General features: G+C 45.2%; 7 protein-coding genes and 1 non-coding gene across 8 annotated transcripts; 4 read left to right on the plus strand and 4 right to left on the minus strand.

Annotated features, from left to right (window-relative positions):
* Positions 1–9: 9 nt before the first annotated feature.
* BDV38DRAFT_277390 (uncharacterized protein) lies at positions 10–435 on the plus strand (the record flags this gene model as incomplete). Its single annotated transcript, XM_032058472.1, has 3 exons — positions 10–135; positions 212–301; positions 373–435. The coding sequence occupies 3 exons, from the start codon at positions 10–12 to the stop codon at positions 433–435; spliced, it is 279 nt and encodes a 92-aa protein (XP_031919427.1).
* Positions 436–735: 300 nt separating this feature from the next.
* BDV38DRAFT_233541 (uncharacterized protein) lies at positions 736–1,196 on the plus strand. Its single transcript, XM_032053137.1, has one exon. It carries the CDS (start codon positions 783–785, stop codon positions 945–947), a length of 165 nt encoding a protein of 54 aa, XP_031919428.1. The 5' UTR covers positions 736–782; the 3' UTR covers positions 948–1,196.
* On the minus strand, positions 1,107–2,374 carry BDV38DRAFT_233542 (DUF3632 domain-containing protein). Its single transcript, XM_032053138.1, has one exon. The coding sequence runs from the start codon at positions 2,236–2,238 to the stop codon at positions 1,174–1,176; it is 1,065 nt and encodes a 354-aa protein (XP_031919429.1). The 5' UTR covers positions 2,239–2,374; the 3' UTR covers positions 1,107–1,173.
* A 976-nt stretch (positions 2,375–3,350) lies between these two features.
* BDV38DRAFT_233546 (cytochrome P450) lies at positions 3,351–5,519 on the minus strand. Its single transcript, XM_032053139.1, has 7 exons — positions 5,202–5,519; positions 5,010–5,139; positions 4,769–4,960; positions 4,564–4,715; positions 4,263–4,507; positions 3,928–4,199; positions 3,351–3,874 (listed from the first exon to the last, which is right to left on the minus strand). The coding sequence occupies exons 1-7, from the start codon at positions 5,395–5,397 to the stop codon at positions 3,472–3,474; spliced, it is 1,590 nt and encodes a 529-aa protein (XP_031919430.1). The 5' UTR covers positions 5,398–5,519; the 3' UTR covers positions 3,351–3,471.
* Positions 5,520–12,455: 6,936 nt separating this feature from the next.
* Positions 12,456–12,527, minus strand: BDV38DRAFT_t19. Its single transcript has one exon. It is a non-coding gene; the product is annotated as a tRNA-Trp (tRNA).
* A 238-nt stretch (positions 12,528–12,765) lies between these two features.
* BDV38DRAFT_277393 (fungal specific transcription factor domain-containing protein) lies at positions 12,766–15,033 on the plus strand (the record flags this gene model as incomplete). Its single annotated transcript, XM_032058473.1, has 5 exons — positions 12,766–12,889; positions 12,943–13,761; positions 13,830–14,250; positions 14,318–14,606; positions 14,665–15,033. 5 exons carry the CDS (start codon positions 12,766–12,768, stop codon positions 15,031–15,033), a joined length of 2,022 nt encoding a protein of 673 aa, XP_031919431.1.
* An 87-nt stretch (positions 15,034–15,120) lies between these two features.
* Positions 15,121–16,245, minus strand: BDV38DRAFT_233550 (uncharacterized protein). Its single transcript, XM_032053140.1, has 2 exons — positions 15,559–16,245; positions 15,121–15,492 (listed from the first exon to the last, which is right to left on the minus strand). The coding sequence occupies exons 1-2, from the start codon at positions 16,046–16,048 to the stop codon at positions 15,458–15,460; spliced, it is 525 nt and encodes a 174-aa protein (XP_031919432.1). The 5' UTR covers positions 16,049–16,245; the 3' UTR covers positions 15,121–15,457.
* A 1,519-nt stretch (positions 16,246–17,764) lies between these two features.
* Positions 17,765–18,254, plus strand: BDV38DRAFT_277395 (uncharacterized protein; the record flags this gene model as incomplete). The annotated part of the gene is made up of 3 exons (XM_032058474.1): positions 17,765–17,935; positions 17,988–18,110; positions 18,174–18,254. 3 exons carry the CDS (start codon positions 17,765–17,767, stop codon positions 18,252–18,254), a joined length of 375 nt encoding a protein of 124 aa, XP_031919433.1.
* Positions 18,255–19,321: the final 1,067 nt, after the last annotated feature.

A 19,321-nucleotide genomic window follows, 5' to 3' on the forward strand; every position in this document is an offset into this window, starting at 1 on the left:
CCCTTCACCATGCACCTCACTACAGTTGTCCTGTTCCTCTTCGCTGCAATGGGCGCGGTAGCCACTCCCATTGAGTCCGAGTCATTCGGCCTCGATGCCAGAGCTGAGGCTAGCACGCTAATCAAATACACTGGAGTGAGTAAACAGAAACATTTCATACCTTAGGAAATAACTTGGGAGTCGCCACTAACCACTCGGAATCACTTCTCAGAAATGCACCAAAAGCAAGAACGAATGCAAATTCAAAGGCCAAACCAAAAAGAACACATTTGTCAAGTGCCCTTCATTCGCCAACAAGAGGGTAAGTTTTCATTAATCCCTAAGTGGCCACCTGGGCTGCACCCGTACTAATCTCGCTCGTTCCTTTTCCAGTGCACCAAGGATGGCAACTGGTGCCAATTCGACAGTTACTCCCGCAAAGTTGAGTGTAAGTAGATGGCCTCTACGGTAGTGAGGACATCTGGGTCGTTTCTGGATTTTCTTCTTGCCGAGGATATGCGAGATGCCGTGAGGCTCTCGGAGCCCTACTACCTTGCAGCAAGGCTCGGAATAAACAAAGAATGCTTAGTGTAGATTGGGGGCCATACTCATACGCCCATTATTTATCTAGCTTTGACTTTAATGAATTTAGTTGTTATCATGAATACACTCGTTCAGTATCTATTGGTTAGGAACTAGACGTAAGAAGAATGAAGTCACCGTAACCCTCCTGGTCCTTAAGAGATCTGTGGAATTGAAATTGGAGCCTTTTGGCCCACTTGGGACTTTGGTATGAAAGGTTTATGGCTGCTAAGGATCCTCAGATAGCTTCATTAATCAATAATCTATCTTTAGCATCCCTTTTCATTCTGTCCGGTAGCCATATCCTGTCAATAACCTACCATCCTGATCTCTACCGCGTCTTTCAACATCCGTCAATAAGGACCATCATAGTTCCAACAGCTTAGATAATGAATACACTTCCAATGTATGGAAGAGTTCCGAAACATGCATATAATTGATGTGAAATTTCAGAAGTGTTATTTCATCCTGTTCGATTTCAATACACGAAGTCCGAGATAGCTTATTAGTCGGTTTCATAACGATCATCGGTAAAAGAGAGTGACTCTGAATTCGAGGACTAGGAAAGAAGAGAAGAAAGTGGGTAAGAGAGAGAGAGAGAGAGAGAGAGATTTAGTTGACACGGTCATTTTCCACGGGGATTTCACTCTTCACAAGGTTCTTCAGGCACAACAAATGTTTATCCTGATGCAAGACATCCCCACCGGTTTGGTAAGCCCTCAGAATTTCCGAATTCCGAGTTTCCACCCCTGAGACCATGATGTCAATGGCGTCAGTAGCATACTCCTCCAGGCATTCCTCGTTCGCCTCTTTTGCCTCCTCCTGGATCTCATGGAGTCGCTTGAGCCAGAACATCCACCTCCAAGGCGTGAATCCAGTCGGTGATCGCTTCCCGAACTCCGACTGGGTAAATAACTGACCACCCTGGCCAATAGTGCCAGGGCAATCATTCCAGAAGACATCCGAGAGCTGAATAAGATTTAGACCTGCCTCCTTGATCCATACAAAGGCAGCTGGCAACAATTGTACAAGATCAAGGCTTCTCATACTCCGTCCTGGCTCTTCCTTATCCGGCTCCTCCGTGGTGCGAAGGTCCCGTCCATCCTCAAACGTCGTGCGAAAAAGGATGAGGGCGATCTGGCACATTCTATCTTTGCAGATGCGGGTTGATGCCAGCTTGGCTAGAAAGGATGCAAAGTTGAGGCGCTGAGCGCCCGCCATTGGTGCGCAGTTGTTGATCCAGAATTCGGTCATGTCAGTGACCAAGAATGGCAGGTCATTCCACAGCGTGCCTTCGATTGTTCGTGCGATGTCGATCCCGTACACCCCCGACACAGGCCTGGTCAATGGCCCCATTCCCTGGATGCGGATGATATCGAGAACCAGACGATCCTGGTCAGGCGTTTCATGCGACGTATGTCGGCCCAGCTGGTAGTACATATGCCACAGGGAATGAAGGTAGCCTTCGAGGGAATCCACTCCATCTCCAACCTGGCAATACCGTGTGCTAATGGTCCAGGTTCGATTATGAAAGGCTGCTCCCCGGAGCTCCTCGAATTCTCCTCGAGCGGCGGATTCCCGTATATCATCCTCGTCTCTGGAGGCGCTGTCTAACTCGGTGAGATCGGGGGTGCCTTTTGGCGACGGGCTCAGCAGGGAATCACGGAGGTGGTGCATGTTGAGATGGTGATAGTGTTAGTTAAGGGCTTGGTCAAAATGCAGTAATGAGTATAAGAGCGTGAGGAAGGTAGGGAGGTACCTGTTGCAAAAGGTTTTATACCGCGAGAGGGAACTACTGATTCCTCTCATCAAGCCACTCTTTAGGCAGTAGTATAGCAGCATTCAGACAGACTGACAAGCATGTCGATCATTGGATTCTTTTTTTTCTTTTTTGGGCTCCTGTATGCACTGGTAAAATATTATTTCTTTGTCATATTGCCGACCATGCAAGTCTACAGGATCCACCCGAAGAAGGTACCAATTGAATCTCTACCAGTAGCAGCATATCCCTGTATATACTACAGTCATCTATATGCTCACAAAGAGAGCCCACTACTACTTTGTATTAGGTACATAAACTAACGTTCTAGACCCTGGACTATTCAGTATTAGCACAGGAATGCTAACAAACTATCAACTACTAAATCTTGGCAAAGGTAGGGAGGTGTGTTCCTAAATTGTACAGAGGGAACGCAAACATTTCAAGATTCTTGCTTGTCTATGTCTCTTCTCAGATTTATTGTGATCTTTTGGTCTTGTGGAATATAGGCCTCTGGTATCTTGGAATAATAGACCTATAAATTGAAGAGTGTGCTAGATACTGTAGAAACCACATCGATAAAGAAACAGGCAAAAGTCGCTCGTCGGTATAAGTGAGAATATGTTATAGAAGACTGCTCGCGATCTAAATCCCAATAACCGTTGCTCATGCTTTTTGCTTCCGTATTTTTGCACTTCTAGTTTAGTATAGTTTAGAGGGTTATAATGAAGTTAGTTGATAATTTCATTCTATAAAGATTAATTATATAAGCTCAATGCTTAGGGGGGCTCAGCACACGCACTTCTGCTTTGTCCCACGCTTCGGGATCAATCACTGAGCAAAAAGTGGCTTTCGACTATTATTACTACTACTACTACTACTACTACTACTACTACTACGTAGTCTATGCCATCATTTTCGGAGTTGGGAATAGTCGGGACCTAAGTCAAGGTGAAGGCGAGGGGCTAGGGCTTTCCGGGTTTATATGGAATCATCATATTTCTCATTCCAGAATAAGATATCCAATTAGCAATAACCTACTCGACATATATAACGACCAAGAAATACTAAAAAGCATCTAATAAGGGCAAACCAAAACAATCGAGAGTGACACAGAGAGAGACAGACAATAACAAAAAATCTATATATCTCTACGGTACGGCAACTGACCTCCGCAAGTCTTCCGCATGACTCTCCTCCCAGGGATGCTGTTTCTCACCAGCCCGAATCAGTTCTTCATGACCTGCACTACGAGGCTTAATGTCGACATCGAATGGCATCGGATGACTGATGAGACTGGCCTGGAACTCCGGCTGGATATCCACCTCCTTGCCGTCGCGAATGGGCTTGGTGATGTTGAAGACAGCCAGAGTGCGAGCGATAGTAAGCCATAGATTTGAATCTGCTAGATTCCGTCCGGGGCATATCCGTCGTCCGAACCCGAAAGAGATGAGATGGGGATCACGCTCAGGTGTGTGGCCATTGTCACTCAGGAAACGCTCAGGCTTAAAGGTCATTGGGTCGTGGTATTCATTGGGGTCGTGGGTGAATGCCCTACGGGGGAGTTCAGTAAGCAAAGGGAAGAAGGACTATAAGGCCCAACACACCATATATTCGTCAATATAGTTGCCCCCTTGGGGATATGGTACCCCTCAAGCATATCATCCCCCATGGCCATATGGGCGACACCCATCGGAACGACGGGATGCCAACGGAGGGCCTCCTTAAGGATAGCGTCGATATATGGAATGTCCTCGCGGTCTTTGAACCCAGGTAAACGCGATGTTCCAATGACCCGGTCTATTTCCTCTTGGGCTTTCCGCTGTACGTGCGGATATAAGGCCATTGTCATGAAGAAACCCATCATCGTGGAGACTGTCTGTAATGATCCTTAGGATTATCCCAAAGTAGTCGAAACAGTAGGTGGCCATTTGTTACTTACTGTATCTGCCCCTCCAGCGTAGAGAGTAGCAGTAGCCCACTTCACAATATTTTCCTCTTCCGAGCCCGGCTGGATATTCTCTGATTTAAGATAGTACGAAATTATGGATGGCTCATTGCACCCTTGGGCTATTTGCTGTGTTGCGAACGCATAAGGGACCTCACCTAGATCTTTGGCAATCGTTTGGAAGCCCTCTGCAGCCCGCGTGCAGCCTCCCCCTGGTGCCCAGGAAGGGAGGTGTCTCACTGGAATGAAACCGTTAAGCATACTTGTTCCAGCAAAGTTGCAAGCAAAGACTCACGGATAGGAATAGAATCCACAAGCCAAGCCCCAGGAACCATTGACAACGCAAACTTCTCGACGGCATCGTTCGCAAGATCAACTAGGGGATCGCGCGCATGGGGTTCGATAGTGTATCCGTAAGTAATTTTCAGTATAACCGCACCGGTCTCCCTGACGACAAATTACTCTTACGTTCATCTGACTTGGAATAGAAAGACACCTACTTCTTAATGTGTTCAACCCAATTCTCCGGGTCCCGGAGCACCCGGGAGAGATACCGGCAAGCCTCCGCATCCTGGATGTGATTGAACCGGGCGATAGATTTATTGGAGCCGATCTGTTGGTGAGCAACTTTGCGTGAGGCGCGGAGCCGGTCTGAGTATTCGAGAATGGTCGTGATATCGCCCCAGCCGGCCCTTTTTCATCAGACACGTAATTTGTGTGCAGTATAAAGATGAAGCTTACATATGGGCAAAGGTGCATGGCGGCCGAGATGAGTGTACTGCGGAACGCTTCTCCAAGAGCTCATACGCGAGACGTGCTTCATTTAGGATGATAATTGTTTGGCCGAAGATGGTGACTGAGCTAATTGGGCCTTTTGTGAGTTCCTTTTTAGTATATGGGTATTTGCAATACGCTGATACTGAGAATATGTACCATAGAGATCTTTATGTTTCAACCAGTGCAGCCAGTCCCGAGTGCCTTGTGATGGAAGATCCCAGAGATTCCCAATAATCGGTTTTGGTCTGGGACCAGGGGGGAGCGGCGCAAGCGACTTCGCTTTAACTAGAAAAGTCCTTAGAAAATATAAGGCTATGACGCCGATGGCGAGCCCAAGAATCATGAAAGACATTTCCTGTTCAACCTCCACACAGAGATTTCAAGTAAAAGCGTCAAAGAAAAAGCATGGCGGCATTTGAACGTACATAACCCCAAGCGAGGTTCTTATAAAAATGATCAGAAGAGGGGTAAAGCACCCTGGTGTCAGATCCTTTCAGCTGAGCTTCTGCACTGCAACAATATCTACGACCTTTAAGGTGCTAGGTGCAGCTGATATGCAGAGACACCAGGGTTGAGTTACTATATTGCGAATGTTACTGGACCGCAATAGGGCTTGTGCAGGATATCAGACCCATTATGGGACAGGGATGAACAACCTCCCTGGCAAAAGTACCGATTCGCTTACAATAGCTTGTGGGTATCCCAACAAGAAATTATAGCCGAGGACATTGCACCTGTTATAAGAAGCGCTTTGTTCTCGGGGTGTCCTTGTGATTGATTTGGTTTCTTGCATATAAGCCTAAGAGTTTGATATCGGGTCAAGTTCAGGTCCAAAATCTAGAAACCCGCCCCGAACCCGCACTGATTTAGGTCGACCCGACCCAAAAAAAACCCCGAAAACCCTGCTACTAGGCCTTAGAAGTTATCAGATACTTTGTTTGTATAGATTTAGATTAGAATCTTAATCTGATTTCTAAAGCTAGTATAAATAATCGGGAAACCCTAGAAAATTTAAGTAAGATACTATTTTATTGATATCGGTTGACCGACCATATATAACTGACTACGGTGGGCAGAAAGCGAAAGCGAAGAACACAAAGCTATAGCAGACTGAGTAGGGAAAACTGGTATTAACACAGAAGAATCGCTCTTTCACCCGCAGTTTATCAATGCGGGACCTGGTTACATGGTCCTGTTTTGGTTTTATGAGGCGTACGCACTTTACAGCTCTGAGCCTCTGACTTCCAAGACCCCACGCACCGCGATTGAGCCAAAATCCTGTCCCAACAACAGATAAGATTCCATCCCACCAGGTTTCGGTCCAGTCTACAGAGCCACTTTGGTTCTTAGCCAGCTTAATGGATAAGCCACATTTGTGTAATAACCATACTGTTTTCGCTATGGGCAGTTGGGAAGGAAGATTTCTTGGCACATGTGTCCATGCTCTATCTAATGTACTAGCCTGTGCACTTGTTACAAATCTTGGGGTCGAAGAATCAGAGTTGTGTTATCCTGAGATACTCTATACTACATGGCTATATCTTGGAGGATTGTTATTGTTGATGAATCTCTACTACAAAATCAGCCTTTGAATAAATAGATTCGACCTGTTTATTCCTTCCGTAAATATCTTTCCACTAACAGGTAGTTAGTTAAGAGAGCTTGCTCTTAGCTAACCCAAAATGACAGTCCAATATATACTGTCATGACATATATAGTAGCAAGTTGTTTAGCCCTATTAAGCATCCTTAAGATACTCTGAGATCATTACTAGTACGCTTGCGGAAGTCCATTGGTACTCAATTATTTAACTTATCCCGTATATAGACAATCTTGTTGGGATCAAACCACAATAGCAGAAGAAAAAAAAAAAAAAAAAAAAAAAAAAAAAAAAAACAAACAAAAAGGAAAAAGAAAAGAAATTCAAGCACAGGTTTCTTTTTAGCTTTTTCCAAATTCAGGTATTGCAAAGTACTGTATCATGACTAAGGCGGTTGAATCAAGTTTATGAAGATCTGGAGCTGGTAAGCTGATGGCCTCCACTCTTCAAATATGATCAGATATAAAATTACTGTACCAATGTTATGAATTTTACTCGTATAAAAAGCTGAAATATTCCCTCTCCGAGCTTGTTATACCTGTGCGTAGGTCTGCTAGTTTGATAAGGCCTGTGGTAGCCGGGATCTCCATGTAGTCGCGACGTGCATCACCCTGGATATGAAAAAGATTCATGTAAACAATATCACCCGACTCTAATGGATCAAAAATATTTTTCTGATGTCCTCCGAACTCCATGAACAGTGTTGGGGGTTCATCTAGCCCAACATATAATTCATTTTTTCCATTTTTTTGAAGGGTGTATCTCTTGCCATTAATAATGCATCGAAGGGCGTAGTTGGCGCCGTAAAATAGCTGTTTACTGCTGAGTAACAATTCACAAGGTCAGCTTTTTCTAGGGCACTCACCTTTGGTTCCCCACTCCTGAAAACTAGGTCTTCGTTTGGAGCATAGATCTCCCAGTCTCGACATACTGTCTTAGCTGAATTAGGCCATGGATGATTTGCAACGCCATATCTTGAGCCTTGAATGCTCTTGTGGCCCGTAACTTCAGTGTAGGGATCAAAGAATGTGGCTGTTCTTGATCAGCTTTACTGCTTGGTGAAAAGGAAACCAGTTGTAGGACTTACCATTATCGATGCCAAAGTCAACAACCACAAACTTTTTATATTCAATCGTAGTATCATTCTTTTCACCGAATGAGAATTTGATAGCTGCACCTTTTATACCATCAACAACATCCCGTATCCCACCTGGATGTATGACAATTCCACTAGTGGTACTCCTTCCTCGTATAGCATCAATCACATCGAAGATATCCTTCATTCCCACTTGCTGTGGTCCTGTCAGAGCCGGGGAACCAAGAGGTATTAGAATGAACATGGGTCTAACGTACTTTCATAACACGCCAATTGTAGAAGGAGCTAACTGTTGGACACCACAATGGTGGGCTGTTGTGGTGGAACGTTAGTGATACCCTGAATGCACTGGTCTTGTAGTTTAATACTCACTTATTACAATATAAAGTATTGCCTCCGTCCGCTTGCCAGGAAATGGAATGTGTCATTTTTTTCTCCGTTTTGGTCTTATTCTCATTTTGGTTTGTTTCATGACTGGCACTGACTTCAGCCTGGAAGCCGAAACCTGAGATAGAAGCACTTGCTGCTGCTTTCAGAGCCTGTGTCTTTTCTTGTACTGATGAACCAGCCACTCTCTCTGTCTTCTCCGCGGAGAATAATCGGCCGCCAAGTTGAACTTCGGGAACAAACACATGTCCTGAAGTTCATGGTCAGTGGAATATATCACTTTCATACCGGATTAAGCGAACCAAATTTCCGACAGAACTTATCTAAAGCTTCTTCTGTTCTGTCTTGTTCAAGCTTTCGTATTTCAAGTTCACACTCCTTGGTCAGTTCTAGATCTTCATTGTCAAGAAAAAGTTCGACACGTGGAAACTGAGCAGAGGGTTAATAACTGCTTGCAATAAATCGATATACTATGCACTCACGTTATAGGAAATATGCATATAATCTTCATCTTTAGCTTTAGCGATGGAAGAGGCATTTGAATTGGCTTGGTTGAAGCCAGCCTTGACGCCAACACTGACACCCATAAATCCACCACCTCTATTATGGACAATCAAATTAGCAGATTCATTTACACAAGAGTGAGCCTGCTGTGCTGTACTCACAGGGAAGCTTGGATTGTTGTTTGATCAAATGCATTTTGTACCAGCGCGTCATCCAAGGACTTCTTAGTCTCAAGAACATCAACAGTTGCCCGGTCATAGATTTGGAACCTTGGGATTTGGAATAAGAGCTTGGAACATATTAGTGAAATTACTTTAGAAAAGGGGACATGGGTTCAAAGTTGTACCTGCTGATTCATACTTCCTCCAGAGGCCACACTCTTAGGGTTTGTTGGAGGAGCGGTAGCAGCCCTATATTCTGGAACTTCTCTTTGCTTCAGAGCGAATGCTGCAAATCACATATTAGCTATGTCACCCCAATAGCAATATGCGACTGATACTCGCCTTGGTAGCGGGCGCGCCTCACACCAATAATCTCCACGCTACCCTCTTTTCCCTTCCCAAATTCAAGGACTTTACCACTCAGTATGTCGTTGTTCCGCATCACAACAGCCCATTGCCTTTCTGTCATATCCGCCGGGTAGCTGAAAATGTGTTAGCACCTCTAAGCCCTCGATTTACAACCTTATGGGTCTCCCGATAATTAGGTTCACTCACATCTCGCTGGGTTTACCTTCTTTGGCCTGCCAGCTAGAGGCAGCGAAGCTACTCACAAGGTGTTGTAGTTCTGGTCTAGACACATTATTTGTCCGCTCAGTCTAAGATCGTGTTAGCCCTTCAGTCCGGAAATATAGGATCTGTAAGCTTTTCTACCAAGGTCAGGTCCAGAGGCTGCTCAAGGAAAGTAGACATTTTTTCAGTCAGATCCGATCGAATTGTGCTCCGTTTGAAGTTTATGCTGTGATGACCCTAGACCAATTCAGTAAGTTCAACCAGAATTGAAGAAATAGCTAAATGTAGATGCACAATACTCACAGTAGTCTCCTTACTCAAATTCCAATATTTCTTTAAGGTCATGCTATTTTCAACAGTACTTCCATCTTCGGCACAGATATCGCTATTCGCACTATTCAAGAGTTGGGTGAGCCTCATTCGAGCGCTTTGCTTCGAGCCTGTGGGTATGTGAAGCTTACTATTCTTTTTGGAGCTTCTCATTTATGATCAAATACCATCGTAGATCCGAAAGTGTCTTTTCTCTGTATGATCCGGGAATATGTCCCGTGTAAAAGGGCTTGAACGTCTTCAAAGCGTGGTCATATATCCGGATGGATAATATGGGCTCATCATTGCCAATCTCCGAAGACACTAAATCCAAATGTTAGTACTTTGAAATTCGAATTTGGAATACCTTCTGGAGCTGTACCCGTCATTTTTGGGAATATCTAGAAAGGAAATTCTCAATGACTTCCGATGTCTAGTCTGGGAAGGACTCTTACAACTATCCTGTCAATGCCAGATGGGTGAATTTATATCTTCCATTCCTTAATCAAGTCATACCATTATATTTTTCACTTTGTAATAGATTGCCATGTAGATCACTATCACATAGCACAATCTACGCTCAGTCCTCTCTTGCCTTTTTAATAAATACATGCAGTAGCTGAAATCTGCATGAATGGATCTTCATTTCCAATTCCGGCATTTGGGGTTAAGGAATTGATGGATCTCATGCAGCAAGCACCATCCTGGCTCACTCATTGTCTGTGGTGTAGGCGTAAGATCTTCGTATTACGCTATGATATCACAACTGTATGAAGATATCCGATACGCTATGTCTTCTTGACAGGCTGAGCGCAGGTCGGGTAATATTTCAACCCCTCTGGTTCTATGCGTTGGTAGCATACGTGGCAGTTTAAATTCATTGAGAAGGAAAGTTGTCCGCCGATCTGGGGCAGAGCTGGATTATACTGATCCTATCCTCTGGACAACCTCTCTACGATAAATTTACATAATCATTCTGCGGTAAAAATTTGCCAGCCCTGATAGGTGACACCAGCTGTACGGAGTATAATAAGTAGCCAGCTACGTACACAAGACTCGGGTCATCTACTGTTATTTGGATGAATGCTTGTTGATTGACCCTATATCTGAGGGGTAAGCTAACGAGCTGAAGGGATGGTTCACGTTACATTCCAGACACCGGAATCTATCCTATGTGTGCTTCACCAATTTCGCGGTTCTTAATTTAATTGGTGGCAAGGGAGATAGCGCAACTTCTTAGCGTAGGCAGCTTCTGGCCCCGGGCCGTACCTAAACTATACCTCTGGTGGTGTTGGCGTTATGATCCGTTGCCTCGTCCTTCACCTCGCAGACCACACCCATGCAGGAATCCTTTTTGGGCTTTTAATAATGAATAAGATATCTGAAACTGACGTCAAGTTAAAATTTCATGTATTTAATGAACGGGTCGTGTTTGTGGCGAGCTGAATCTCCTCTTGATCGGCACTGCGGGGTGGCCAGAGCGAACCCCACTGTCGACATGTTGTCATCCATAGTCCATGCCCCTCAAGAGTTTTGGAGAAGCTCTCTTGTTTGGACCAGCAGTTTAATAGCTCTCCTCATATGGTGGCTTAGCTGAATGACAGCTTATGGTTCCTCTAACTGCATTATATCTTGTGTTTGTTGTCTATATATTGAAAGTTGCCTGCCACTGATCATCAGCTACCTTACTACAATGGATCGCCATAGAGCCAAGTAGGGATGTTTTCTCTTGATCTATGCGTCTATCTGTCATAAACATAAGCCGGCCACAGTCGCAGACATACATAGAGGTTCTGTCACCAACCCAGTTGAGCATGGAACGTTGCAGGCCAACGGCTAAGTAGGATGAGAAGCAGATCTCACAGTGTTTACTATATATGTTCGTAGAGAGCCATGTAATCCTTCTGTATAACCACATTTATTTTCGAGAAGTTTTCAAGTAATCTACTTTTAACCACTATGAAGCTCTTCCTCATCGCTCTCAGCCTCAGTATTGGAGCCACTACCGGAACCATCTGTGGCTCACGATAGCAATCGGGATGATCGACTATTCTCGAAATCCTGCTGTTACGATCGCGATGACACCTGGGACAACACCTACTATGTACTACCCCCTGGTGAGAACGATCGCATTTACAAACTGTGCTGTAATGTCAAGTCAGGACATCAGTACAAGGGACGATGCAAGGATTCCTCTCTGTTAAAGGAGGTAAGCAGCTATGTCCTTAGCCCTGGTCTGTGCCGAAGCTAAATCTTAATATGTTAAGCATGAATCCTTTGAACTCTGAGAAGCGTCTACCAATCCCAATAGATGCGCATGGTTTGGGCCATAGGATATAGTATGAACGTGTATTTCTAAAGTTATCTATAACGTACACAACTACCGAGCGTGTTCGGGGAACCCGATCAACTATATAGACACCGCACAAGAGCCGATTGACCAAAGATCGCCAAACAATGTGTCAGTCATGGTATTCAGTACAGAATCTAACAGGTTCGTTATTGTTTGGTTTCATTTAGTATTCCAAGTTCTGAACAGAAATCTCAGCCTTCTGATTGGTCCGTTCGAAATCCGTATACTCGCTCAGAGCCCATGGTAGGTTGAATCATAGAATTTATGCTGGTACTGTAGAATGAACATTGATGTTGGTTCATAAAAGGATACATTGATTACTAAAGAGTGTATGGTTGAGTAGACAATTTTAACACTATGACAGGGTAAATTATGATGACGAGGTATTATTATAAAGAAAAGGAGTAAAAAAAAACGAAAAGATGTGGTGTGAGCCCCACCCGATTTGAACGGATAACCTTTTGATCTGGAGTCAAACGCGCTACCGTTGCGCCAGAGGCCCTTGGGATTACTAATCTTAGATATATAGTGCTAAAATATTAGTGCTGTTCTGCAGTATACAGCTTGTATCCTACACTCCGAACACCGATGGATGAATTCCGAACGCCGAGAATAGCCCTAACAATGTAATATGTCAGCCCCCTCTCTTCAATCTTGCTTTCTTTGCTTCGTTCGACTGTTATACTCAAAGTAGTCACAGGTAATAAATAGAAAATAAGAGATGAACTCACGTCGTCGCAATGGAAAACCCGCCTCCTGCGAACCCTGCCGCAAGGAAAAAGTCCGTTGTGATCATCGCCTCCCGGTCTGTTCTCGTTGTCAGAAGAAACTCCGGACGGCCAGTTGCTTCTATCATCCAGCACCGTTGACGCAAAGATCAAAAACTATCACTGTAAAAACGATCTCATCGGGGTCAGGACAAACACATTCTCCTCCTTCTTCAACTCCGGAGCAGGATGACTCGGATCCTCGGCCGTTGCGTGCCAGGCCAGTATCCACGCCGGTTTCGACATTTTCGAATACCGAAGAACTGGGGCCACGATTAGACGACGGATTCAACATGCTGGTCACTACTCGCTCATTGCCCACTGGCTACTTGGGTCCAACCAGCTTTGTCGCGGCATTGGAAGAGGACCACGAATTTGTTTCTAGCCCCAGCGATCAACTGTCACAAGACGACGCAACAACGGCATTCCCATCCGACTTGCCTTTGTACTGGGTACAGAGGACAGCAGAAATACTACGATGCTTACAAGATTTCCCAACCATTGATCAACTAGTCTGCGAATACTACAAGCTAAGCAAGGCAGCCGTCATACCATCTCTACTCCTTAACGCCCTACCCTCAATACAGACTGTGATTGATGCAGCCCAATTGCATAAAAGCCCACCAGAACAAGTCGCGCGGGTTCTTCAAAACACAAAACATGTGCTCCATGTACCATCGATTATGACAGGAAGTCAGTTCCATGAGCTTTTTACCGGGCCTAATTTACGCCTAGAGATCTTAGGAGTTTTCTATGCGATAGCAGGCCGGCTCAGTCTTTTCGGCCTGGCTCATGATAAATTCCCTCAGTTCGATGGAATGGCAGCTCGTGAGCGGTTTTCTCGGAAAATGTTGGCGGCTAGTGATGAGGTCCTCCAGGTTTGTAAGCTCATCGCCCCAGTCAATGACCTTACAATATGGATGCTGTATGAAATTCTGTTATTGTCCAAGGTGGCCCATGGCGATACTAGTGAGTAAAGCACCTAACACGCTGGCAGTAATAAGAAAATTAGAGAATGCTTGCTGATCATGCAACAGGCTCCGCAAAGTGGCGCAGGCTCGGGGACCTGTCAACCCATATATTCGAGCTAGGGCTGCATAGAGACTCCCAACAGTCTAGCTCTCTACCGACATTCTTAGTCGAGACTCGCCGGAGGCTCTTTGCAGCGACTTATCAACTCGACAAGAGCATTGCAACATTCCTGGGCAGACCACCGAGGATCTCATTAAGACATTCAGACTGTCGACTGCCCCTTGATCTGGATGATAGCTTATTGAAGGCTGGTCAGTCGGAGATTGAGCTAGCAGTGCAGGACTTGGACAGCGATGGATGGAATACACAAGGCAGCCTTCACCGATCTACCTTTCTTCGGCAACGGTTCCTAGTCACTACCTTCCGTGAGGAGATTCTAGAAGTCTCTTTAGAGACCCAAAACCATAGGACGGCCGAAAAGCTGAGGTGAGTCGCTGCATATTTCTTCCCTTTATTAATCCAAGCTCATAGAATTCGGTTGCGTGGTGAACAGGGATATCTCCGCGCGTTGTCATCAAACTTGGGATTCACTGCCGAAACAATTACACTACAGCCCAGATTCTCGGGATGAGAACATTTCAAACACCATCTGTATGATGCTTATTGTATCATACTTAGCTTACCTGTACAACGACTTTCTCATTCAAAGGCTTCTTGTTCAGCAGGACCCCGACGCCTATTCAGCTTTACTCGACGTGAGCTCAACCATTTTGTCGACCGTTTTAGATTTCTGCGCCATGCGAGAGGATATGGTTGACCTTCGACCGGATTTCATATGGACCGTTCGTACCCCCTTTCCAGACACCTTGTAAACGGGCCTAACTAAAAGTCAACCAAAAGAATCTTCTCTACGGCTTCCCCAGTGCGGCTGTCCTAATTAAGGCGCTTCAGAAGCAAGCTCGCACCGGCAGACCAATCCCTTATCAAGGCTCGCGATCCGTCTTGATTCGCCATCTAAGCGTTTTCATCTCGCATCTAGAGTCAATGTCCCGACCGGGTCTGGTGAATCAGGAGCTATTTCACCGCGCTAGTAAAATATTTTCGGGGATCATCGATGAAGTTCTGGAGCCGCGTGTTGCGGTAACTCTCCGGGGACCTGAACTAGATATATTAGCGGATTCGGAGACGTGTATGATCGGGAACGATGATTTGGATTTCTTGGACATGCTGGAGTTTGGAGGATCGATCGACCAGTACATCATCTTCTGAAGTTATATAGTGTTGAAGACGGGCTGTGTAGAAGTGGACTAATTTTGATCATACCTGATTAGAATATTATCCCGGAAACCGAACTCCGGCACTATTATGATAAGACTATTGAAATCTGTATACACTGAGCCCTCTTCTCCCGGCACCCTAGATTTATCACGAGATAATTATCATTATACATTAGTTTCGTATATATATATATATATATATCTGTGCCATGGTCATGATTGAACCCAAAGAAACTAAACGCAAGTCCATATCCTCATTATGTGCATCGCTGTGTTGCCGACAAGGAAATAAATGTCGCAAGTTGTCGATGCAATCGCGTGTAGCCAAAGCTTCCGTATACCTGGATCACGATTGAACGGCAGGACGAAAAGCCTAGACCTTAATATCCCAATTCGCAAGCATATCCACAACCGTCTTATACGCCAGAAAGGCAATTACGAAAGAAACCACCTATAAAGATCAGCCCTTCCACCCAAAACAACCAACCCAGGGAAAAGAAACGGGGAGAAAACTCACCCAAACACCAACCCCAAAGCAAATAAACCCCCAAAAACAACATCCCAAGAACCAAAACCTCATTCCCAACTCCCAAAACAACACCACTCAACCCCCCCTTCCTCTTCAACCACGCCGGCACCAAATCCCCCTGACAAGTCCTCCCCGAAACCACCAAACACCCCCCAACCTGCCGCCGACACTCCAGATGGCGTCGCCTGCGCTCCATGATTCGACGAATACGCAGATTACAAAACGCCTCGTCGGTCCGGAATGAGCACTTCTCCATGGGACATTCGAGTTTTTGCTCGAAACGCTCAACCAGCCAGTCGACTTTGAGGTGGACGCCGGTGTAGACGAGGGCGTAGAAGTGGCGGGAGGTGTGTTTTAGGGCTAGGGCATCTGGATAGGGGAGGTAGGTTGAGATGTGGAGGTGGAGCTCTGTGGGGAGGGCTGTGAAGGTTGGCTTTTGGGGTTGTTTATGGGGGTTTGGGGGTGGGATTTCGTCCATTGTTCGTTGCCGGGTAGGTTGGATGTTGAGGTTGGTGTTGTTGGTATTGATATGAGGGTGTTTGGTAAGGGATCCGCGGTTCAAATAGGGTTGGTTGCGGATACGGGGTTGTTGTTGGTTGCCTAATGGGATCCGGGTTGAAACAGGCCACCGTGGCTGGTATAAAAATAGCTTATGTACGTGGTGTGGAGGTTTCGGGGGAATACGAGGCTTTTTATCTTTAGCCTTTGGTGATTGTTTTAGAGGTTTAAATCTAATGATCGTCGGCAGGGTTGCGGTGATGCGTCAGACGAGGCTCTCGAGCATGGCGGAGGCGGAGCACTGCCACAGTCGAGCTATGACAACATTTGAGAGTTCAGGAGTGAGATTTATATTTGGCTAGCTTGGATTGAGCTAGAGTATGTGGGTATAGAAATAACAGCAATGTCTTACTGCTAAATTCAGGTACGGTAGAGCCAACGTTGTAGCGTTTTACAGTTGAAGTGATTTGGATTTACCGAAACCTTAGGCAATTTAAATGGTATATTATTTTTAACTCTAATTAGAGTTTATGGAGCAATAATTATTATGCTTAGGAAAACATACCAACCAGAGCCTTCCGAGCATCCTTCTCTTGCGGCGACTTCGAACATATCTCTGTTGAAGGAAGACCGTGATACTACCAGACCACTACAAACTGTGAGCTCTACTGGCAACGGTAATATCACAGTTACCTTTACTACTTAACGGATCATTTTCCTAGCTGGTGGGTCCGACATCACGCCGAAGAAGGTTCCCTAAGTGTCTTGGAAATCTCCCCATACATCTCTACATATGTACTATTTGTTATATGTGAGAAAACTGTCCAGAAAGGCTTGCCATGGGACACCAGTATCATTCTCAAGATTACCAGATATACTAGTGTATTTCTAGTCTTCATAAATCCCTAACCCGTAGTCTTGAGGCAGGATCTTCCAGGGAAATCAGGTAAGCAACACACAGACAAGTGCTAAAAAAAAGATAGGTAGAAGGTTCTCTCTCCTCCTAATACCGGACGAACTCTTCAGGTACAACTTACAGAATAGACAGCCAAATGAACCCGGCACTTCTCATCACACTCGACTATACCCTGCGCGACCTCTACTCGGACAACAATGAAGACGACCTCAACACGACCCTTATCTACTATCCTCTGCACTTTGGGTATATACATGAGATTTCATCAGCCAAATATGTCTATGAGTATACGCTGCAAAGTGACGAAGAAAAAACAGCTTCCTCGATTGCAATGGCAGCGGACATGGTACCCCAGCGGTACGCCTTCTCTGCAGGCCAGATGCCACTTATTATGCTGGACTTGATCCAAGCAATAAGCTGAAAGACAATAACCATTAAACATGCCAAATCGTTGATGAGCTACCAGTTCATCATGTTGATATTCGTCGGACCTTCTCCCAGTTAATGCCCGACCAGCAGCCGACGTTGACTTTTGCGAATAGTCCAGAAAACATATCTTTAGACTCTGGGCGCAGATTGTTGTCCTACTCCTTACCGACTGTCTGTCGCATTTGCCCCATGTTGTTCACCCAGAGACCCATTATGAGATGCTGTCGAAACGCGGGCTTGCTCTGTCCGGTTTGCCCACCCCATCATCCCCCCCTATACCTTCATTCATTCATACATACTTTTCCTACTCCTTCTATTCCCAGTACCTTTACTTTGACAACCTGATTCACAATGCGGTTCAAGATCTCTGCCCTTACTGCCCTCTTGGCAGCCTCCACCCCGGTGTATGCCCAGGACATTAGCGGCACTGACGTTATACAAAAGCTTGACTTCCTTACGGAGAGTGCCAGAAACCTGAGCAGTGTCCTCCTGAACACTCAGGACCCTGTTAAAATAGGCCAGGTTCGTTTAGTATATGGCTGTACTGTTTGAATATGCATTGACATCAATCCAGGCTATTCTTAGCAGCACAAAGGATCTCGTCGCTGAGATTCCCCATCACTCCACTCTTGAAGGACTAGGCCACATTCTTTTCGACGATGCAGATCAAAGCGTGATTTGCAACACCTTACGTACGGTAGGTTGCCCCGACTACCAACGTTATTGGTAAAAGATACTGACAGTCTACTGCCCGAGGTAGTTCCATCCAGTTAACATGGCTTTTATCCATATCCTCGTTAGGAAAATGGAGCTTCTCCGGGAACTCCCTAGGCCTGAGTAGTTCATTCTTGTGGACTTCCTACACACTCTTGACGATTTTATTGATGTATGTGTTTCTCGTCCCCCTTATATATCCCATTGTATGGTGCTCTGTCCATGGTCCTTGCGACTGACCGTATGCTTTATAGAATTTCCTGCTCGGCATTATTGACAACTCTCTTTTTTGCTCCGGGAGCGACACACTCAAGGGCATGCAGAACGATATAGAGTCAGCAATCCAGACATACGAAGGTAATTTTCCCAACTACGCTGGAGATGTGCAAGCCGCAGGACATTCCTAGAACGAAAAAAATAAAAAGAAAATAAAATGTTTATAGCCGCTAATGTATAACCAGGCTTAAATCTAAGCACCGATCAACCAGTTAATCAGTAATGCTCAAAACTTCTGGATTCATTGACTCGGTTCAGTAAGTTACTAGTCAGCTTTCCTGGCCTTACGGTTAAGGTCCTGGAAGAGTGGCAATGGGCCTAAGATTTACATTAACGACCTCGGTTGGGACGTGTTTGGCATATTTAGGTACATAATACATTTTAATCTTAACCGAATCATTCCTACCTCCTGATGGAATTATTAGCCCATGTATTTTTTGTATTTTGATTTTGATTTTTTATATCTCTTTTCGCCCCAACATTTGTACTGTCAAATGAGCTTAGTCTCTGCGACTTACTTATCTATCTAGATTGATACCTGACCAGAGAATAGTAACTCTGAACGGGTTTGCACAAACTGGCTATGATTTCGGAGCACGATGGATTCTTCCCAAGATCTTTATACGTCTGAGATGCGCATAAGTTAGTCGTTGAATCTATAGCCTTGCAGCCACTGCTCTTCTCGTCATCAAGCAATAAGATTGCTGCTCGCATCGATATGCCCGCTGATGCTGACCGGCTACAATGACCCAACCCCGACATGTACATTCCATCCCCAACGGCGGAGGGCCCGGGAGAAGAGAGAAATAAACCATATAAACGAGCTATATTCGGGCCTGTCCCTGAAGGTAATCTCTGCAATTTACACTTGAAGATAAGGAACAACCCGGCACAAGCCACGAATTCAGAAGCAGCAAG

This window comes from Aspergillus pseudotamarii (assembly GCF_009193445.1).
Source record: "Aspergillus pseudotamarii strain CBS 117625 unplaced genomic scaffold BDV38scaffold_2, whole genome shotgun sequence".
NCBI classification, from domain to species: domain Eukaryota; kingdom Fungi; phylum Ascomycota; class Eurotiomycetes; order Eurotiales; family Aspergillaceae; genus Aspergillus; species Aspergillus pseudotamarii.